Source organism: Protopterus annectens, chromosome 4.part1 (genome assembly GCF_019279795.1).
Source record: "Protopterus annectens isolate FY-2018-M chromosome 4.part1, PAN1.0, whole genome shotgun sequence".
Taxonomy (NCBI): Eukaryota; Metazoa; Chordata; order Ceratodontiformes; family Protopteridae; genus Protopterus; species Protopterus annectens.
Window position 1 is genome coordinate 187708833 of NC_056734.1, and position 24329 is coordinate 187733161.

Below are 24329 nucleotides of genomic sequence, written 5' to 3' on the forward strand. Positions count from 1 at the left end.
TTAATGAGATAGGTGTCATTAAACAACTCATTCAGATTTTTTTAAATAACTGATTCAGAAATCACTTTTTATATGGATGCTTTCTGTTTTTAGATATGAAAATGTTTTTTTTTTCCGTGATAATGAACTGTATAAATAGCATGAAGTCACTACTACTACTTAAATTAAAATTGCAGGCATAAGTCCCGCTATGATAACATTGACCAGGATATTGTACAAGGAGATGAAGAGCAAGGAATGCAAGAAGAGGAAAACCGTAAGTTTATGCTATTTCCATTTTCCTCTAATGTAATAATTTTACGTTGGTTTGACTAGATTTTAATTAGTTTAATTTTGTATTGTGATGTGAGCTTAATCAGTGGTATATTGGACAAAACGTTTTATCTAGCAACAGAGAAGTAAAACAAAAGTGAATAAACTCTTATTAGTGTAGTCTAAGAACTCAAGAAGTTATTGTTGGCATTAAAAATTATTTCTGTGTATGCTGCTGATGTAGTGGTTCTCACTTGCATCATATTTTGTCCTTACAATGAAAATGTTTAGGTGTGGAGTTGGAGCTAACTTGGCAGATTTTAGTTCATCAGCACTGTCTTATAGACAGTATTGGACAACAGCTGGTCAAGTTTTGGTTTACTCAAATTAGTAAACAGAACTATTCTTTGGCTATAAATAATAAGTGTTGGAAAAGTACTGTGCCATTGGCTTCCTCTTCCTCCTTAATTATGCAAACCGCTTCTGAGGTAGGTAATATCTCAGAAGTGCTGTCTGTATTTGAGGAAGGGGGGCAGGAGATTCTGAGCACAACTGATTTTCTGTGAAGAGCTATATGAAACTATGTGTTCTAGTTTTTTTTTTTTTACCCCCACCTGCCTTTAGAGCATCAGACATCTGTCCATCAAGTAGCCCATTCATTCCCTGCCAGCCAAGATCAAACAAACTTAAGCCATCATCCACACAGCCATCAGGACTGATTTGCAGTACTCTTTTTTTCCTCTGTTACTAACTGAGCTCAGTGTTGGTGGTGAGGTACCAGGGAGATGATGTGCAGTGTGCTGTCCATGGAGGGCATCCCTCTTCTGCAAGAAGTCTTACCTCCATGCAGCTCTGCCCCACTCTCAACACAATCAGTATTTTTTTCTGGTCTCCTCGATGGAGATAGCACCACACTGTGTGCCTCTGAAAGCACACAACCCCACAAACAGGCCACACCCCATCATGCTTAGCTCCTTCAGTGCGGGGGGGGGGGTCTACTAATCAATCACCGATTGCCTGCTTCAGTCAGGGCTTCATCCCTCCATGCCACTGAGCCAGGCTATAAGTACTTTTGAGTTAAAACACAGTTTGGTGTCTTGAGTTTGATAAATCAAAGCATATCAGTCTGTGCATCCATCCATACCTCACAGTGACTGTGTAATTGAATTTAGTCAAGATCATCTGCAGAATGCAGAAAATTTGTTAATATTCTTGAAAGTATATCTTCTTTTGCAAAGAACTTTGCCACTGTATTAAATATTAATGTGAAACCACCAAATATGTCAAAATGAGTCTGAAAATTAAATTCTGTTTTGGATCATCTTAACTTCTACGCCATAGCGCCAAAATACAAGCATTAATTTGCACAAAGTATGAACATTAATTTAGCACATCAGGAATATGTTGCTGTTACTATGTTAAGGTTTTTATCCTTACTGTATATGCTACACTGACTGCAACTGTAGTGTCACATTCTCCTAACTACTTTTGCTCCCAGTATGTTGTCCACCTCCTGTGCCTTTCATGCAGAAGCAGAAATGAATGAAACATAATAGTGATAGTGCTGTGGCTATTTATTTCATCTGGTAAGCATTTGTAATCAGTGGTTTAGAGGTTATGGAGTCGTGTGGAGAACCCTAACACACACACACACACACACACACACACACACACACACACACACACACACACACAGATAAAAAAAATGAAAAACAAGACTAGGGATAACAGTATAGGAGAATGAAAGAAACTAAAACCCAACAAAACCTGTGATGGCAATATATGACAATGAAGCAAGCTAAGAAACAACATTGTTGATAGCAGTATACAGGAACAAAACAGACTAAAAACTAATAAAACTGGTGATAACATGCAAATTAAAATCTAACAAAGTTAATGATTTCCATAAAAAGTATCCAAGAAAAATCAAAACTAAACTCAGGAATTCCTCTGAGGCAGTGGCAAGGGAAGACTGAAGATATATGTTTGACAAAAGTGTACTGGTTTAGTTCAGGAAGAAGATGGTTTCCCATTTTGACTGAACAAGTTCTGTTTTGATTCTCTCCATCACCATGCACAAAAGTGCTTGTAAGATTGATTGGTCTGTAATTAAGATGGCCTGCAGAAGGGCCTTCCTTGTGCATTAAGATTCCAATAGCTTGTTTTGGATTTCAGAGACTTAGACAGTTTAAGGGGACTATACAATGGCTATTTTTGATTGTACAAATTAGGATTCCTGGTATCTTTGCTGACCCCCTGGAATTGGTGTTTCAGACCTTACTGAGGGCAGAAGTGACCATTTCAGGTGTAATATCAGGTGGGACTGTGTTGCAGGGAGGAAGACTAAATGGGTTTTCCCTGTTGTGGGCTGAAGTTTACTGCAAGTCTATATATCAGTACAATTAGCTATGTTTGGTTGCCGTCTTATGATGATACCATTTTGTTTTGCACACTACATTCTTGGTCCATCTGCTTCATTTTTCAGATGTGGTTATAGAAGACCTTGCTATTGTCATCCGTCTTGATTGCAGGTTTTACCATGTATGCAACTTTGCTTCTTTTGATTGTGTTAGTGCGTTATTTTTTTTGGGGGGGGGTAAACCTTAGGCATGTTGTACTGGATTGGGTTAAGTTTCAAGGCTTTGAATGCCATTTTATTTTGATGTAATAAGTTCTTGATTTTGTAACTTTACCATTTAAGTTTTTTTGCAGAATTTTCCACTGTATTTGTACATCACAGGGATGAATTTGTCAGCGTAGTTATTTGAAGTGTTTTAGAGGGCTGCAAATGATTCACCAGCAGGTTGCAAAAGGGGCCTACTATGCAGTCCTAGCTGATTGACTCCAATGTGATTGTTCAGGATACTGTAGTTGCCATTTGAAAAAATTCTTAAAAAATGTAATATATATATATATATATATATATATATATATATATATATATATTTAAAAAAAAAAAATATATATATATATATATATATATATATATATATATATGTGTGTGTGTGTGTGTGTACATATATATATATATATATATATATATATATATATATATATGAGTGTGTGTGTGTATATATATATATATATATATATATATATATATATTTTTTTTTTTTTAAGGGTAGGTTTGAAGTGTATGAGGAATGCCATGGCAAATTACCAAAAAGGGAGGAGGGCTAGCACAGGGTTTAGCTTAGCATAGCTGGCATAGATCGATGTTTGTCATGACAGTATGTAATATGTCTTTTTTACAGTTTGATTGAACTTGTGAAACTTTAAGAAGTCTTGTAAAATGTGTACCTTATTAATAGTTAGTGTACTTTTCTCATTCAGTAGAGGAAACATTTAGATCACTGAGTGGAGTAATATTTTCCATTTTGGGATGGGTTACAAGATTATCAAGAACATTATCATGTTTTTAAGGTGTTGTGCAGAAGGTAAAATAACATGCTGAAAAACTGTAAATTTGTGGTACATGTAGGCAGTTTATTTCTTATTCCCCCTTATTTCATCTCCCCTTCTTCAGTTTCCTTTACCATGCTTCATGTTGATAATTTTTTTATCTATACAAATGCACTCTGCTCTTTTCAGTCCTTAAATTTATCATCATCTTCTTTCCATTGTAGCTTTTTCTTTCCCTTTTGGTCCACCATCTATCGATCATATTCACCAAAATTGTATTCCACAGAGTTATTTTCTACAAAGTCATACCTTACTTTTATTTTCAGAAATTTAGCACCCCTTACTCTCATTTTGTTCCATTTTTGTTTTGTTTTGGTTATTTCTTTCCTTAGATAGGAACAAAGTAAAAGAAGCCTTTAAAACTCTCCAAGCACAATCACTTTGTTCAGTCTGGTGTTTCTAATCACTTCGCTGCTTGCTGTAGATTTTACTAATAAATAAGTTTAGTATCTTTTTTTTCTGCACTTTTTGAATTTGTGCATACTAGTCACATTATTTTTCATTCTCTGTACATTCATTTTATTTAGTCATACATGTTATTTATTTTGCGATTTTCAAAGGCTGATCTTGCTTCTCAATTCATAAATTCCTTTCTGTAAAACTTTTTACATCTGTTAGGCTTCACAGAAACACCTTCTTCATTTTTATTCCACCCAGTTCACTGCCAGTACAGGTAGCCTTAGCCCTGAGACATGTGTTATGTTTTCCCATTATCCACTGAGCAGGAAGCAGCTGCATACTTCTGTGAGTAATAAACTCTCTCACTTATAACATGTCAGTACATTTCAGTGCCCCATGATATTGTATTTATCTTGTTTTAACAGTGGTATATGAGTATTATTATACATATAAGTGTATTAATATTTGTATTGATTTGTATATTTACAGTATATTGTAGTATGATGTCAGTTTCCACTTAACTATATGCATTTTCTGTTCTGTAAAGTGGATAAAATTATCTAGTCAGACTTTCCTGGCAAAACCATACAAGTTCACCAGTATCTCCATTAGATCTCTAGCTTTCACTTTCCTTTTTCACATTTTTGTAATCTTATCAACAATTCCTGTATAGTAAGTTGTGCTTAATACACCACCTGCACAAGATTTTATTTGGTGATTATATACTGCTCGGAGCACCTTTATACACCTTACTGTGCTCTATAGTTCTGTCTACATTTCACTTCAGCTACCTTACCACCATGTGACCTTACCTCCCCCATACCCTTCTCTTACTCACGCATTAAACTGAAAATCAAAACTAACCCCCTCTCTTCTCAAAGACAAACTAAAATAATTCACAAATTGACCAAACTCTTTCTACACCTACTCCATAAACTCACTTGCAGTGGTGATATACATCCTAATCCACGACCCAAAACATCAATCAGCCCAAACTTAAATCAGCTAAATCCCTTACACCACAGACCTACCTCAGCTCTCCTCTTCTTAAACATTAATGTAAGAAGTATAGTTAACAAAATTCATGACCTTCATGCCCTACTAGCTTTATACAAACCAGATATCGCTGTGTTAACTGAAACATGGCCCAAACCACAACATCACAATAATGAGATTACTGCCCCGGGTTACAATATTATCCGAAGAGACAGATCAGAGAAAAAGGGCGGAGGTGTTGCAATATTATTCCAAAATCATCTTGACTTAGAACAACTAGATTACAATACCCATGAATTCAAAGATGTAAAACTAATCCTTGCCAAATTAAAAATAAGTTCCAACAAACATATAATTGTTTCAGGTGGCTATATACCACCAGGCAATAACATCACTGTAATGGAAAGACTGCTTAACTGGACCTCCAACTCCCTTCCATATGAAACCATACTATTTGTAGACGTCAGTATTGACTGGCTTCACTGCTCCAGCCATAAACTCTCTGCCTTCATAAACCTCCACAGGTTTACCCAAACTATAACCACCCCCACTCAAATTGACAAAACTTCCAAACGCCGGTCCATCTTAGACTGGATCCTGATATCTGACCTCACTCTTGCACAGCAATCTGGTTGTTTTCCAGATACCCTAAGTTACCATCATCCAACCTACCTAATTAGGAACAGATCCCAAACCATCAAACAACCTATCCTCAGAGTAGTTAGAAACAAAAAAACCTTTATAGCTACTGATCTCATCAATGCTCTAAAAAGCTGTAACTGGACCCGCCTAAAACATCTACCTCTAGACGATGCCATAGAGTACTTTAACACAATATTCATAAAAATCTTAAACCATCATGCACCCCCTAGAACCATTAGAATAAAAATTAACTATGCCCCATGGCTAAGAAAAGATACTAAAACTATAATCAAAGAAAGGGACAAGGCCTGGATTCAGTATCAGAAAAACAAAACCACTATGTTGAGACAAAACTATGTAGAGCTCCGTAACAAAGCCAAAAAACAAATCAAACTAGACAAATCCAGCTACTATACAAGCATGCAAGAAAAATATGCTCACGACCCACAAAAATTCTGGGCCACAATAAATGGTATACTGCATCCAGGAAAGTCCATGACTCCAACCCCCGTGCTTCCAAATAACAATGAAAACATTCCTACTCAGTTTAACAAATTCTTTACCGAAACAGTCCAGACCCTTGCCAATACCCAAAATAGTACTAGCAGCCCCACACCAATAACTACCCCAACCCACCCCAATATACAAAACAATAGCCCCAGTTTTCACCTCCACTCTGCATCCACCAAATCAATAGCTAAACTCCTTGGTAAACTTAAACCAACCACTCTAGCAGCTGATAAGCTGCCAGCAGACTTCCTTCAGATCTCAGCTGAAGCTATAGCCTATCCTGTCTCTTTTCTCATAAACAGATCTCTCTCAGAATGCAAAGTCCCCACCTCATGGAAAACATCATATATAATTCCACTGCACAAAGGAGGCAACTCCTTAGAGTTCACCAACTATCGCCCAATAGCAATCCTACCACCTTTATCCAAAATATTAGAAAGAGTTGTTCATACTCAACTAATACAGTATCTGCAGAATAACAACCTACTGTCCATATCCCAGCATGGCTTTAGACCTTCCCATAGCACCACAACAGCACTACTATCACTCACCAACATAGTTAACCACCACAGAAGCAAGGGTCTATTTGTTTCTTCCATATTCTTAGACCTATCAAAAGCCTTTGACATGGTAAACCACAGTCTGCTTCTTGATACCCTATCCACCCTAAATATAAGTCCCTCCTCTGTATCATGGTTCAACAGCTACTTATCTGCCCATCAGCAAGCAGTCCTATGGCAGGACCAATTGCCCCCCCTGTTACTAGTAACCATAGGAGTCCCTCAAGGATCCATCCTTGCCCATTGCTGTTCTCTCTATTTACTAATCAGATCTCTTCATCCTCTCCCACTGCCTCAATAGTACAGTATGCAGATGACACCACCCTCATATGTGCTGCCCCTACCCTTAGTGAAATGCAAACCTTTACCCAAAATAACTTCGCCCTAGCTGAAACTTGGTTCACATCAAACTTCTTAATCCCAAAAAAGAACAAACTAATTCTTTTCAGCCCTGACAGGGCTCCTCCCCTAAATAATAATTTCACCATTAACTCCAAAGAAAACATTCAAATCACACACAACCACACACACTAAACTGCTAGGTGTAGAAGTAGACAATACCCTGAGGTTCGACATCCACATAGCACAAACCATTAAGAAAGTTAATAAAAAACTTGGTCTCCTCTACAGGAACAAACAGTTTATGACAAAACGCACCAAAGTAACCATCACAAGGACTCATCTTCTATCCACCCTCCTCTATTCCTCTCCCATCTTGACCAATCTCTGCCAAACTAATCTAAATAAAATGGAATCTTGCTACAACAAGATTGCCAAGTTTGCTACTGAAGCCTCATATAGGTCCCACCACTGTCTATCCCTTAAGCAACTCAACTGGCTTGAGTTGCCTCATGTACTTCTACTCAAGCAACTTTCTATAGCACACAAACTCTACTACCTTCCTGATATAACCCCAGCACTTCAGCACCTAATTCAGCCCCACATTCCCTCTAGAGCCTTAAGATCTAGTAACCAGAACCTCATAACTGTCATCAAACATAAAAATGAAGCTGGTAAGTCCCTCTTTGCCAACACCATTGTCAAAACCTGGAACACACTACCAAGCCAAATAACTTCTACCACCTCCTTTAGTCAATTCAAAAAACTCCTGAAAACCCACTATCTAAGTAACTGGCTATGCTCATGCCACTCACCAGGCTAATCCATACCAAGAGAATTTGTCAGGGTACAGTTATGTATAAACAGTTTCTCCCCTGAAGGCTTCCAAACCCGTGTACATTTACCTTGCAAAACTTATAACTACAAAAGAAAAAAAATATATACCTCTGATTGTCTACTATAAGAAATGTTAATCACTAGTATGATATCCCGTTGTGTGTATATATGCTATATGTATGTTTGTTAATCACTAGCATGTTGTCCTGATGTATATATATTCTATATTTATGTATGTTACACTTCTTTTTACTCTCATGTAATGTATTGTAATGTGGAGCTTTTCTGACTGGGCCTCCGCTGAAAATGGACCTGTGTCCAGTTGGACTTTCCCGGTAAACAAATATAAAATAAATGAAAAAATAAATACATTCTCCTTTCCATGCAGCCATTTGCAGTAACTCTCTAAATTAAGCAATTGCTTTAACTTATTTCCTTTCCCAGTGAATTGTCTGTATTATTGCTCACCCCATCATTATCCATTGTTAAAGGAAAACTCCACCCTAGAACTAAAAATAAAATCTGTCTTCTTCCTTCTATCTTTGTTTCCTGACCTTTTTAACACCTCAGAATCATGCTGTTTTTTTTTTAAATTTTAGCCTGTTTTCCACAACATGGCTACCAAAGGGGCTTGATGTATAAACATGATCTTGATCTCCCTCAACCCTTTCTCTTTCCCATTATGCTTTGTATGACTCATGCCAGACATAAGGAAGTAACTGAATTCCCATGCCATTGACATATAATGGGATTTGTGTGAGTCACTATCTTTTTTTACTTTCTGTAATAGGACTGCTTCTTTTTTGTCTCTAATCACCCTCATTTATCTTTGGCTCAGAGCTTGTTTTACACTATACTTAGAAGTTATCCATCTACAGCCAGAAAAAGTAGCTAAATTGCTGGCCTTTGTTCAGGGTTTTCTTTTGTGGTCAAAGAGAAATTGATTCTGCAAGGGTCTCTCAGTGCAGTGACAGTTTTAACACCTCTGCAGTAGTGTGGGGGGAGGGGACTGTCAATTCCTCTTGGACTACAAAAGAAAACCCTGAACAAAGGCCAGCAATTTAGCTACTTTTCTGGCTGTAGCTGGATAACGTCTAAGTATAGTATAAAACAAGCTCTGAACCAAACATAAATGAGGGTGATTAGAGACAGAAAAGAAGCAGCCATTTTACAGAAAGCAAAAAAGATAACAGTGACACACACAAATCCCATTATATGTCATTGCCATGGGAATTCACAGTTACTTCCTTATGTTTGGCATAAGTCATACAAAGAATTATGGGAAAGAGAAAGGGTTGAGGGAGAACTAGATCACATTGACACATCAAGCCCCATTGGTAGCTATGTTGTAGAAAACAGGCTAAAATTACAAATAAAGCACTTAGAGTGATTCTGAGGTGTTAAAATAGGTCAGGAAACAAAGATAGAGTGAAAAAAACAGGTTTTGTAGTCCTAGGATAGAGTTTTCCTTTAATGGAACAGAATGTTTCCTGTTTTACCTGATTTATTCATACTGCCGTTTCATTCCCAGTATCACAATACTTTTCGATGTGCAGTTCTCCCTTTAAAGTTACCCTTCCTGTACTTCATATGCTACCTTGAGCTTTTCACATGGCAGAAATTAATTTTCCTTTTGTTTTCTGACATCTTCTTTACTAATGTAATTCTAATTTTCTTCCTTCTATTATCACTGAAGACTTCTTCCCTTAGTTTAATCTAATTTGCCTAAATCAGGTTACACTGTCGCAGCTTGCTCTTTACACCATATGTTTCCACCTACTCAATTCCAGGTTTATCTGTTCCAGATAATGATTTTCCAGTTCTTATCCATGTTGTCTACCAGTGTTTTCTGCCTTTCATGATTTGCCCCTCTCACTCTTCACCACTTCCAGCATGGATCCTTTCAGTTCCCAATGATTGCTTCAGACTTTTATAGTGACACTTAACTCTTGATATCAGGTGCTCAGTGGCTCCCCTGGCCCTCTCTGTCATACTAATTTTATCTCCCTTAGATTTCCTGTGACTTTATTTTCTGTGCTGACCTACTACTTAGCAGATGCCTTAAGAGGTACAGATTTACGGCAGCTTTGTTAGTGTTGGCAGTTTCAATATTTCTAAGTGAGGTTATCTTTTGCATGTTCAACTTTTTTCTTGCAATTTGGTATAAGTCCACATAATTCAATGGTATAATTTTCACAGTCCTTTGCATGCCTTATTACCTTGGTGTTTAATTGGCTTCTCCATTACTTGGGTTAGTGAGAGCTAGTTGTCATACTTTGTTTACTGAATGTCAAACTCCTTATACAGATTTTGATGGGTGATTTACCTTAATCCAGACCATGCCCCAAAATGTTATTACTTTATGCATTTCTAATAATAAACTTTACATTACCCATCAATAATACATAGCAGCTAAATGATCATAAGATTCAATCCATACCCCTCATCATCTATTACTCTTCTATTATCACAAATAACAAGGCAGGAAGACAAGATAATGTTGTGTTGTCTGTATAAAAAAAACAATTTTGACAGTGAGACATTCACTGCAAGCCTTTTCTTTGGCTGACTCTTTATAGCCTGAACTCATTTATAAATAAAAATTGGCCTCAACTGAACTTTTATTTCTTAAAAATAAATAATTGTATACTAGATTAAGTACTTTGTATGCATCAAAACATAAAACAGTGAATTTGTGGCTGCAAGTATGTTGAGTTAGGATGTAGGTTTTAAGGACTATTCCCCATCAAGATATTCAGAATTTAAATTTAGGAGAAATTTTTGCTTAGCACATTCCAGTCATTTACCATTAAGCAAACATGAATGATCGGATGTGTCCAAAAGCTCAAACTGTAAAAATAAAAGTTTTAGTTCATACCAGAGAAGTGGTTTGCTTCACTTTCATCTTCTCAAGCCGACATAATGTCATCAGAAAATTAGGGGAATTCTTTTAACTATACTTTTCCAATGTCTTATACATCAGGATAGTAAAGCTTTTCTTCAAGCCACCAACAGCTTGTTAAAAGAGTTATCTTTAAGCAGTAGTACTACAGAGTCAATAAAATGTAGTCATACCTGACTTGAGTCTGTCTAAACTAAAGATCCCTACTTAATTTTTTATCTAAGCTTATATCGCTATAATTTCTCAAACTGATATAACTGCATCAGAATTCCATGGTGCCACGTCCCGACAGTTAGCAAACATCATTATAACCCTCGTTGTGCAAATGTGGCTTCTTGCTGCTTTTAATATTCTGAAGACTTTGTGATGTTCCATATAAAAGGGATCAGGAGCAGTACATATAATCAACTGTAATGTCATAGCTGCTGATGTCAGTGCTGTATGAGTGCAACACAGTGTTATGCAGAACTCTGTTTTTACGGCAGGCCGTTCAAACAGATGTGAAAGGAGAATATGTTCTATGCATTTGCTCTGCCCCTGTGATTATGTGACCGTGGTGTTGGCATTTCAAAGTAAGGTATTAATGGAGTCATTTAATTATTTACTTTTTGTGGTATTGAGCTTGACAGTGTGCACTTTTATTGATGTGTGTTGTTTACATTTTCTGGTGTCCTCATTTTGACATGAATCCAAAGAGTTGCAGATCTATAACCAAGACCCCAATATCTCTGCTAAGCAACACTGTGTGAATTGATTTCATTCTGGAACAAATGACTATTCCTTCAAGCAACATGGTAGTATCATCCCATAAGATATGTATCAGCATTTACTCATTCATTCAGTTTAACAGTAAATGCTGTCAATATCTCAAGCACTTGAGCCTTTAAAAACAATATTGTCCATTGTTCAAGTTTTCCCTGTAGAAGGAGGCAAAGGCTTTAAGTTGCTATCTTATAAAACTGAGTGAATTTACCAACTGTTTGCTAGGTACACAGATAACACGTGGAACTTACATTTTAATGTACTTAAAGTTTCAAGTTTGGCACAGAAGACCACATAGAGTAGAACCAAGTCCATTGAAGTAGATAAATAAGTTAAATTGTCTTAAATCCTGGTCCACGGTGAGACATAATATCAAAAGACCTAGAGGGAAATGAAATGCTTATACTATTAACAGTTAATGAACTGGCCAAATAGGTGTCCTTTTCTTTCTTCCAGAGTTCCTGAGCAGCATGTGTTACTGCCAAGTATTACACTAATGGCTTGCTTAAGGCAAGTGCAGTCTGCCATTATTCCGTGTTGGATTTTTCCCTATTTTGATTTTTAGGTCTAACATTTGTATGGAATATGTTAAACAGTATGTGGTCTTTAAAAAGTTCCTAATTACTCTGGTTAATATTCTGTTATATAATTGCTAGTGTATGCAATATCTGAATACTGTCACACCCCATAACAGCATGACTCTGAATTTATACTTTAGCTCTGGGGTGGGAATAACATTCCCTGCATTGCGGATTTGATGCTTTAGAAGCCTCTGGCAGGGCTGCTGTTTCTGGATCAGTCATTAGGAGACATGCAGACTCCAGCTTTACTCTGTAGCATATCGCCTACTCTGAGGAGATCTCTGCATAACATATAAATCTATGTTAAACCCAGAGCTGTTGGACATGCCACACCTAAAGAAATCCCAATCCCTCCAAGCTACACGCTCTAGAGACTTAAACCTTGTCACCACAATAAACAGGACATACTGGAGGGATAGATTCCTGTCCCAGAGACTTCCTATACTCTGGAACAAGCTACCCATCTATGTCAAGCAAAGTTCCTCATTAGCACTCTTCAAGAAAAATCTTGATGAGTGGATGGAAAATAGGAAATACACCCCGGGGATCACTTCTGTGGCTCTACTCGACAGAGGCATGAAATTAACTTTCTTGGGTGGTGTAAGCCAGGGAACCTTGTTGGCTAGGCTTACTTAGGCCCTTGGGCCGATAGCCTAGTACGTACCTATGAACCTATGCATGGTTGAGAGAACAACCTTTGCCTGATCACGTTAAATCAAAACTTCTGGACGCCCCCTTGGATAGGGAACAGTTGTTCAGCCCTAAAGCAGAGGAGGTGATTAAGAAAATGGCGGATAGTGCCAAGTCCATGCAGACAGTCAAAGACTTCCTACAGGTACAACCCTCCAGATTCAGTAGGAACTTTCCCACCAAACACTGATCCTTTCCTGCCCAAGCCAAAACTGTGCAAAGGAAAGGGCACAGGCAACAGCACCAAAACCAACAGAGGCCTAGACAGTGGACATCTACCACTCCAAGGCAAGGGAGTTCTCAGTCCACTCCCTACCCTAAGGACTCACAATGACTCCCCCTCTGTCACCCCACACCCTCCCACAGGCTAAGAGGAAGGCTACCCCTATTCACAGACGTGGCAAACCATCACAGCAGATCGGTGGATCCTAAACATCATTTCCCAAGGGTACAGATTCACTTTTAAAGAGATTCCAAGTTTTTCAGGTTATGCAGACATATCAGCAAATCAGAGGACAGAGGCCCTCCGCCAGATTCAAAAACTCTGTGCTCAAGGGGCAGTGGAGCCAGTACCAGAGGAACAAGCGAGAAAAGTATTTTATTCAAGGTTGTTCCTAATACCCAGAAAGGAGGGCACCTGGCACCCTATTCTAGACCTACCCTCATTAAACCTGTCCCTCTTAGTGCCAAAATTCAAAATGCTAACACATTAAAAAATGTTGTCAGTGGTGACACCAAATGCTTGGCTAGTGACCGTAGATCTAAAAGACACCTACCTCCATATCCCCATAAGGGAGTCCTGCAGGAGTTTCCTATGGTTCAGAGCAGGCTCAGAGCACGTTCAATTCTTTGCTCTGCCCTTTGGCTTATCTACGCCTCCCAGAGTCTTCACCAAATGCCTGGCTCCTATCATTGCCTTTTGGAGACAGAAGAACATACAGATTTACCCCTTTCTGGATGACTGTCTCATCCAGGTGGACAACAGGGAAAAACACCTGCAGGATCTCATTTTTGTCCCAACACTTCTATCCTCTCTGGGGTTTACCATCAACAAGGAAAAATCCCAATTCTAGCCCACAAGTCGGATAACCTTCTTGGGATCTCTCCCGGACACATCCACACAAAGACCCTTCCTCTCTTCAGAAAAACAGAGCTTTCTCCCCCTCTGCTTTTCCCAATTAGCTCACAGGACGCACCTCACAGCAAGGAAGTTCCTGCAAACATTAGGGTACATGGCATCCTGCATCCTGTTGGTGCCCTTGGCCAGGAATCACATGAAAAAACTGCAGTTGTACCCAAGTAACCTATGATCCCAACACACTCGGTCACTGGAACAATAGCTTCCTCTGATTCCCTGCTTAAGGAAGGAACTTCTATAGTGGGCAAAAGTCTGTACCCTCAACAGGAGTCTTCCATTTATCACTCTTCACAAGGCCAGATCATCACCACAAATGCCTCAGACATGGCCTGGGGGGCTCACTTAGGAGATGTGCACTCAGGGCACCTGTGATCAGAGGGTTCTAGCTCTCCACATCAACCTGAAGGAAATGATGGCGGTGCACAGGGCTATAACAGCTTTTAAGGCCCACCTCAGACCAGGAGTGCTCTTGATCAAAACAGACAACACCATGGTCATGTGGTACATCAACAAGCAGGGGGGAATGCACTCCTACCCCCTTTGTCATCTAGCCTTGCTAATCTGGCAAGCAGCCTCAATGATGAGACTGCATCTGATAGCCCAGTACATCCCAGGGGAGCACAACACCATAGCAGACCATTTCAGCAGAAGTGTCCTGAACCCCCATGAATGGCAGCTACACAAGGAGACCTTCGTCAGCATCATATGCCTCTGGGGGACGCCAGAGGTAGACCTCTTTGCATCCATAGAAAACAGACAGTTGACCAGGTTCTGCACCAGGGAGTTCCACCTACAAGCTTGGAAGGTGGATGCTCTCTCCTTCCACTGGGACAACCTGTTTGTGTACGCCTTCTCTCGCTTGCCCATGATTCTCAGGGTACTTCTAAAGATTAGGGAGGAAGGACCAAGGGCTATACATATTGCTTCAAACTAGCCCAGGCAGCAATGGTACCCCTTGCTCCTCAGCCTGACCAAGGAGCTACCCATGAGCCTGCCTTTCACAGACAAACTGCTAACCCAAGAAAAAGGGTCAGTACTGCATCCAAATCTTCAAACACTCAGTCTGTCCGCATGACTGATAACCAGAGGCAGATATCAGGCCACCTTTGAGCAAGCAGGTTCTGGATGTCATTAAGGAGGCCCAGCACCGGAAAGCCTACTCCGCAAAATGGAAAAGGTTTACTGCCTGTTGCCAGGCTAAGGGTACAAACAGCTCCCATGCCACTCTCACTTTGGTTCTAGATTACCTGGCGGAGTTCGTACAAAAGGGATTATCGTACTCCTCAATCAAAATTCATGCTTCAGCTATCTCTGCTCATTCCCCAACAGAACCACCTATGTTCTCCCACCTCCTGTTAAAAGGGGTGTCGCACATCAGACCACCTAGAATGCCACATACTCCAGCGTGGTACCTGAACTGTGTCCTAGAAAAATTGACTTTACCTCCTTTTGAACCAGCTGCTTCAGCACAAATGAAGCACCTCTCTTGGAAGACTGCCTTCCTGCTGGCCATAACCTCAACCCGGAGGGTCTCTGAGCTGCAGGCTCTCATGGCCATTGAACCCTTCATTATCTTCCATGCAGACAGGGTGTCTCTTAGAACCAATCCCTCCTGTATACCTAAGGTGGTATCTGACATGACCCTTAATCAGGCTATCCATCTACCTACCTTCTTTCCAAACCCACAAAATGGGAGGGGGGGTTCTACATACATTAGATGTGCACAGACAGCTTAGATACTGTCTGGATAGGACCAAGTCTTTCAAAAAGACTAACCAGCTGCTCGCTTCAGGGGCAAAGGGGAAACCTATGTCCAAGCAAACCATTTCTAAATAGATATCACACTGCATCCATTTCTGCTCCTCCTCCAATGGGAAAATATCTCCCAGTCCTGTCAGAAGCCATTCTACTAGGGCAGCATCAACCTCCACTGCCTTCATTAGAGGCGTCCCTACCAAGGATATTCTAGAAGCTTCCACTTGGACATCTGTTCACACCTTCACAAAACACCACCAACTGCCTCTTTACTCCAAATCCCGGGCAGACTTTGCTTCAGCAGTCCTGCAGGGCATTGTGGCTTCTACTTAGAGCAGTGTAAGTCTATTCTCTAACTCCTTCCCTTCCTTCCACCCTTGGGAATCTTCCCACAAGTGATGACTACTACAGTAAAATAAAAGAACATATTACAGTTGTGTACACTTACCTTAAATGTAGATGTTCGAGTGTATTCACTGTTGCAGCCCTGTTTCTCTCTCTCCTTCCCCCTTATTATTTCCATCTTACCTAATTATACCTAATGGCCTACCCCAGGGTAGCCTTCTTCAGGCCTTCTGGGCAGGGCTGCTATAGGTTGGAGGCAAGAAAAACTGATGTAATGGCATCGGCTGCCTCCCTTTATAGCCCTGACGACCTGACATCAGTCTCAGGTGACCTGCAGCCGACACAAGAGCGATGTCCTTTACTCTGGTATTTGGGCCAGCCAAGGGCTACCCAGCAGGGATAACCCACAAGTGATGACTGTAACAATGAATACACTCAAACATCTACATTTATGGTAAGTGTACGCAACTGTACTTTATCTATCCTTTCTCTGTTATAATACATGAAGGTCATATAAGTGGACTTGCATAGTCAGTTCAAAAGTTCCCATTTGTTTCCACATTTGAAACTAATTGCCACATCACTAGTTAGGCTGTAAGAAACATCATCTTTAACTTTAAGGAAGGGTAAGAAACTGAACAGAATGGGACGCCCTGTAGTCTGTTGTTTGAACATATGTCAATTATGATGTGTCCTTTAACTATATAGATGTTTTCAGAAACTCATTAGGCACTGTTAAAACTGCAAAGGGCTTTTTATTACAGTAGATTATTAACTCTTGCTAATGTGTACCTTTTCCTAAGCATGAGGACAGAGGAAGCTGAACTCTTGTTTCATGGTTCCTGTATTGAGCAAGAGCTTCTGTTTATTGTGGGCTCATCTCTTTACTTAAATCATAGGTACAGGCACACTCGGACTACCCAGAGTATCTCACCTGTTTAAATGTTAAACAGTCCTTTTAAACCACTAAATATGACTAACAACTTTCTTTCTCAGCATTGTTTTCTCTCACTTCACCCATTAACATTTCCCAGAATACTCGCAGTCACAAAGATAAGACTGTATAGCCCCAAAATAGGCAGACTGTGTAACCTACCTTAGAAAGATCATGGTATTTAATATCAAAAATCCATGCAAGTTACCCTCCCGACTATGATCTGGAGGCTGTCCCCCTCCTTAATCAGGATTTGTAGAGTGTCTGTTAGTGGACACTACTCTTTGCGGATTTATTTTTTATTGCTAGCACTAATGCGTATTTGGTGACCGCATTAGCTTTATCATTGTCAAAGCTGATGAATGTGGCATTATATAGAAGAGGACCTGATGACCAGGCTGTCTTGCTGGAATGACAAAGAGTTGAATTTTTATGGCTCACTGGAGTTTTAGTAGTGGCAGAAGTCTTAATTACAGGTTTGTAGTATGCATACTATATTTGTAGGGGTTCAAAGTTCCTGTGCAACGATAACAGTAGTGTTGTAGGATGTGTGTTATGTCTTTATTGTCCAGATCTTTTGAGTACTGCAGAAAATCTCAGGTGTGATCAGCAGTCCATGTTTTCCAAACTGATGACTTTCCGGACCAGGTGATGCATTTGCATAATTGGTACTGATTTTGTAACTCTAAATGTTATGTAGTCCTATCTCGCCTACATTCTTCACCTGTGGGTTCGGAGCCGAATGTCAGCTCCGACTCAGCCTATTTACTAGCTGATTGGCTGGGCTAAGATGGTATCCCACAATACATTGCCCCACATTCCCAGATCTCGTTTGCCACTTGTAGAGCTCGGACGTGGTCTCGACTTGGCTGTGGCTAAGTATTGCTAAAAAAACTCTTTCTTGTGAAAATTTTTGGCTAATTGTTCTTATACAAATAAAGTCATTCATAGTGTTGTTGCTGCATTATTTTTTATAGGTTGCGAGTGTTTTTGTGTGTGGTATCCCTTTATTCCTTCGGGCTAGACCCGTTTGAGTTAGAGGACCTAGTCCTCTTTGTGATGTTTGTCTGGCTGTCTTAGGTCCGTTTTACTTAAATTAAGTTGAGAACCTTTTTATTTAGAGGTTCTCCCCTGTGCTTGGTTGTTGGTTATACTTGTTCTTCTGTTTCTGTTTCTGTGTTAGCGGTTTCCCGCCTTTTGTCAGTAGCGGCTGTTACAATTGTTGGCTTGGCATGTCTAAGGAACAAAAAGAGCATAAGCCCTCGGGCTTTAAAAAGTGTGCAAAGTGTGCCTATAAAATGTCTGTCACAGACGGACATTCGGTCTGTGTTTACTGTCTTGGAGCCATCCACCTTCAGGAGTCGTGCAGTTTCTGCCACGCCTTTAGTCCTCGAGTGCTCCAAGAGAGGAAAAACAAATTGATCCTAAAGGGACTGCTAAAACCGTCCTTTGAGGAGGATTTAGGTTCGGCTCCCAGTCGAAGTCTAAACCCTCCAAATCGAAGAAAAGGTCTCCAGCTCCTTCTATTACTTCGAAGCCACCTTGTAAAATTATCATTGTCGAGTCTGCTTCCTCGGCTCCACCGGCATCACGGCCACAGGAGGTAGCTGTGTCGACTGAGTCTGCTTATGCTCCGATAGTTTTGGAACCAATTTGGAGCCGGTCACCAAGCTTGAGGCAGGGTTCTCCTGATAGGAGGTCCAGGTCTCCATCCATCTCCTCCAAATCCTCCAGGCTTTCCGATTTGGATGTAGATAGGGTGGTGCAGAGGCTCCTACAGTCGCCGGTGTTGGCCAAACTTTTCTCGGCTCCGACCCAGTCGGCTCTGGAGCCAGCTTTGTTAGTTGTTCCTGCTATTCCTCCTCCAAGCGCATCCTTGTCGTCGGAGCCGGTAAGCTCCGCTCCGAGGGACGTTCCTGCATTGGCTCCGATCCCTCACCAGGGTTTATTGGTGCCTGCATCGGCTCCGACCTTGTTGGTCCCTTCCACTGGGTTAGAGACCCGGGTTTCCTTGGTCGGGCCCGAGGGGGATGCCGCAGAACACCCTTCAGTTCCGAGCCTCCCTCTCAGTCCCTCAGCTGCGGAGACACCGGTCACGGTTATGGCCTTGGAAGGCTGTCGGTCCTCAAATTTGGGAGGTCCCGCCTTCGAGGCTATGCAGAGCGCGCTGGCTAGGTCAGCTACTTCTCTCGGATCGGGTCTTCCATCCCCCACAACATCGGCGAGAGCTTCTGACACCCACCTATCCTTGGATAGCAGAGTGCCAGGGCCTAAGGATACCCCCACGAGCGGTCCCCTTCTTTCTGAGGAGCACTGTGCCTGAGGAACCCCCCCAGAAAGAAATTGTGCAAGAAGAAGCATGTAGACTCCCAGGACAAGTCCCTCACTTCCGATACTGACCTCGAGGAATCGGAGGGGTCCCCTAAGTCTTCCTCTGAGGACGTTTCGTTCTCCGATATCCTGGAGATCTTGAAACAAAGAGGAGACTGGCCCTCCAAAACCCCCTCCGAGGAGGAGTTGATATTCCTTAAGGCCTTTGGCGCTCAGCCCTCCACCTCCTGGGTGTCTCCACCCTTCGACGAGCTCCTGGACCTTATTTGTTAGAGGGTGTGGGAGACTCCTGACTCCGTGGAGCCTGTTCCTTGACGCCCCAACAAATTTTTGTCTGCTCCCCAAGGGAAAGAATTTTTAACAAAGGGAGTCCCGGTAGATGCTATGGTGGTGGAGGCTGCCACACAGAAGGAAGTTGCTGAGTCTTCCTCTTCGGTCCATCCTCCGAACAAGGAGTCTAGGACTATGGATCGGTACGGGAAGTGTTTCCTGTCTTCAGTGACCTTTACCTTGCGGTCGCTGAATTATTTGTCTCATTTCATGTGGCTCCAGAGAGATCTCCTTAAGGAGTTAGGAGGTACTCTAATGGGTAACGTGCCTGAGGCGGTGGCTCAGACTGTCAACGCTCAGCTCTCTACCCTCAACTCCATGCGACTGATTTCGTACGCGGCCGAGGGAGCTAGTAGGGCGGCTAGCTCAGGGGTGGCCCTCAGGAGGCCTTTAAGTCTTCCTTCACTGATGCCCCCTTTGATGGTTCCTCCTTGTTCGGGACCAAAGTGAAAGACACCCTCACCAGGTGCGAGCAAGATGGAAAGACCTTGTCTGCCGTAGGAGTCAGTTTTTCCCTCCCGTCGAGACCTTATCACAAGGCTCAGCGAGGGGTAAAGACGTGGTTCAAGAAGTCACAAAGGCCTTTTCCTGCTGCACAGGGTGAGACCCCCTCCCGAGGCAGGGGAAGGGGGGTCGTATTCAGGGAGACATCGCCCCAGAGGCAGAGGGGGCTCCCGCAATTCTGGGGACCGCGATTCCTTTCGTGGTTCCCCATACTCTCATTCCTGAGGGTGTGCCCGACTGTGCTTCTCCGGAGCCAGTCGGGGGTCGAATTTCCCGGTATCCGGAAGCCTGGGTCAACATCACCCAGGACCGATGGGTATTAGGGATAATCGCCGGAGGTTACACCATCCCAGTCTATTCCGCATCCCCTCCCGTCTTATCGGATCCCAGACGTTCCACCCAGTCAGAGGGATCAAGCAATATCAGAGGTTTCTCAGCTGCTAGAAAAAGGAGTCATCTAACCAGTCCCCCCAGACCAGATCGGATTAGGGACTTACTCAAGTTTCTTTTTGGTGCCGAAAAGAACGGGGGACCTGAGACCCATTTTGGATCTCAGCCAACTCAATCATTACGTACCCAAGTCCAAATTCCGGATGGTCACGCTACAATCGATTCTCCCATTGTTGGGAAAAGAAGTATGGATGTGCTCCATTGACCTGAAGGATGCTTACTACCACATCAAAATGGACAGAGCATCCAGATGTCATCTACGCTTCCGGCTGGGAGCCAGGCATTTCCAGTTTCGAGCCCTGCCCTTTGGTCTCACCACAGCCCCCAGGGTGTTCACCAAGTGCATGGCAGTGGTGACGGCTCACTTGAGACGTCAAGGATTCCAGGTGTTTCCTTACCTGGATGACTGGCTCCTATCTGCCCCCACCAAGCATCTAAAACAGAGATACTACCATCGATCTTTGTCACCGGTTAGGCATTATAATAAACTGGAAAAAAATCTGCCTTGCTACCCTCACAGCATGTCTCGTTTATAGGAGCAGAGTTGGACACTATTCGGTTGAGAGCATTCCTACCTATGGAGAGGATCACAGGGTTGCAACGACAGGTTCATACAATGATGCCTCTGACACGTGTGAGGGCAAGACTAGTTCTTCAGTTACTGGGGACAATGGCATCCACTATCATGATGGTCCCGTTAGCGAGGTTACATATGAGGATCCTACAATGGCTGCTATTCGCCCAGTGGTCCTTCCAAAGACTACCTCTATCAAATCCTATCTTAATCACAGGCAAATGCAAGCAGGACCTCAGTTGGTGGCTATGCACCAACAACTTAGTCGTAGGGAAACCCTTTGTTCCACCCAATCCGGTAGCCACAGTGACCACGGATGCCTCCCGGATAGGGTGGGGGGCATTATCTCGGCAGGATGGTCCAAGGCACATGGCAGGAGCACGAGATAGACTTGCACATAAATGTCCTGGAGATGAGGGCAGTGTTCCTATCGTTGCAGGCACTTCAGGATGTCCTCCCTCTAGGGACTATTGCGATACACTCAGACAACATGTCAGTAGTGTGGTATCTCAACAAGCAAGGAGGAACCAGATCGTACCCCCTATGCAGAGAGGCCATGAGAGTGTGGAATTGGGCGATTGCTTCCCAGCGGGCCTTGGTGGCAATGCACATCCCTGGGAAAACCAGTGTGATTGCAGACAGGCTAAGCAGAGCGATCCTCATGCCTTACGAGTGGTCCCTAAACCACCGGGTGGCGAACAGCATATTCAGCAAATGGGGTCAGCCTTGCTGCGATCTGTTTGCCAGTCCCCTCAATGCGAAATGCAGCAGCTACTTCTCGCTGATCCCCCCACCGGGGGAACCTCCAAGGGACGCTGTTGCGCACAATTGGCCCTCGGGTCTGCTGTATGCTTTCCCTCCATTTCCCCTTATCTCAAGGGTGATTCAGAAAGCGCTGTCCTTGGGAAGCAGATTGATTCTGATCACGCCACACTGGCCTCGACAAGTATGGTTCCCCTTCCTTCAACCTTACATGGTGGATGCTCCTTGGACTCTGGACCCTCGTCCAGACTTGCTGACACATATGTCAGGACAGCTCCACTCCTCCTTGGAGACCCTCCGGCTGACCGCCTAGCTACTCCACTTCCATCCATAGTCAGGTGTCACGATTTTTCTCCAGACTTGGTCCATATTCTTTCGTCCTCTCATAAACCGTCCACTAGGAAGATCTACTGTAGCAAGTGGAAAAGGTTTTCAGTATGGGCCCATTCCAAAGGTATTGACCCCTACACAGCCCCCATTGATTTTGTTTTGGAATTTCTGTCCCACTTATTCTACCAAGGGTCTGCCTCAGCCACCATCACAGTTCAGCTGGCGGCTATTTCAAATTTTCATGTGGCTTATGAACCTAGCTTAATGGCACACAGGCTGTGTAAACCATTCCTAAAGGGCACTCTTCTCCTTCGTCCCCCTGTATCTCAACCTGTTATGCCCTGGGACCTCAATTTTGTTCTGCAGGCTCTCACCCTCCCACCCTTCGAGCCTGCAGCTTCCTGCAATTTAAAATTTCTTAGATGGAAATCTTCCTTTTTGATAGCTATCACATCGGCTAGACGAGTCTCAGAACACCATGCCCTATCAATCAAGCCCCCATATTTGATATTCTATAAAGATAGAGTCTCTCTCAGACCAAATCCGTCCTTTCTTCCCATAGTGGCTTCCTTATCTAATATTAATCAGTCCATTGAACTGCCGGTCTTCTTCCCCAACTTCTCCAATAAGGCAGAGTACTAGTTTAATCTGTTGGATGTTCATAGGCAACTACGCTTTTATCTACACAGGACTAAAGATTGTCGGAAGTCAGACCAGCTCTTCGTTCCATTTTCAAAGAATCGCTTGGGGTCTGCGGTATCCAAGGTCACCATATCTAGGTGGATAGCTGGTTGCGTCTCTTTTATTTATCAGGCGGGGGAAAGAGCCTGCCCTTCCCAATCAGCGCACACTCTGCCAGAGCAGTTTCCACTTCCACAGCCTTTCAGGCTAGGTTATCGATGGATGATATTTGTGCGGCTGCAAAATGGGCTTCTCCTCACACGTTTGTTTCCCATTACAAATTGGATGTGGTGTCCTGGGGCAGATCATCTTTTGGCTCCACAGTGCTCAGGAGTATTTTCCATTGAGCCACCCAGGATGTAGATGCTAGGGACACTGTCCCACAGGTGAAGAATGTAGGCGAGATAGGACTACATAACATCAGTAAGTTATGTACTCACCATAACGTTAGATGTATGTAGTCCATCTCGCCTCACATTCTTCATTACCCCCCCACGCCTGGAGGATTTGGAGGATCACCTTGTATTTCTGATATTACAGAGTCCCTTTGGATAATTTGTTGGGCCTCTTTGTTATGGGTGTGTGTGTGTGTGTTTGGGCGATGGATACTATATTTCTGTTGGCAGCAAACTAGATCTGGGAATGTGGGGCAATGTATTGTGGGATACCATCTTAGCCCAGCCAAAGACTTTCGAGCTAGTAAATAGGCCGAGTCGGATCCGACATTCGGCTCTGAACCCACAGGTGAAGAATGTGAGGCGAGATGGACTACATACATCTGTTATGGTGAGTACATAACTTACTGTTATGTGATTTTGAAATCATGATTGTTTGCCACAGCTTCCACAACGATGGTTTTCATGCATTTATTGCAGATCAATGACTTAGTCCGCGGTGGTGGTGCTGCTGCGGTAGCGTTGTCGCCTCACAGCAAGACATTGTCCCGTTCGATTCTCAGCTAGAGCGTCTTCTGTGTGGAGACATGCGTGAATGGGCGTACCTTCGTTGAAGGTTGTGCATCAGGGCCGGCAACTCGGCACGTAAAAATCAACTGCCAATCATTAGCAGACCGGAGTTCCACTGTGGCGACCCCTAACCGGGAAAAGCCGAAAGAAACAACAACAACATTGCAGATCAATGACTTGTTGATTCTGCTTACAAGATGTATCCCTGTGCTCCAGCAGCACCAACGTTATGTTTGCATTTCTGGGCTAGGAATCTGCAGTCCTGTAGAGTCATACCTGTCACTCTTGAAGAGGTTGG

At 42.5% G+C, this 24329-nt stretch overlaps 1 protein-coding gene across 3 annotated transcripts in view; it reads left to right on the forward strand.

Annotated features, from left to right (window-relative positions):
- Window positions 1–24329, forward strand: part of GOLIM4 (golgi integral membrane protein 4) — a 2181480-nt gene that overhangs the window by 1697642 nt on the left and 459509 nt on the right. For all 3 annotated transcript variants that reach the window (XM_044070089.1, XM_044070090.1, XM_044070091.1), the window contains one exon: window positions 177–256. In XM_044070089.1, the coding sequence (XP_043926024.1) occupies window positions 177–256 (80 nt within the window). The remainder of the gene's footprint in view (window positions 1–176; window positions 257–24329) is intronic.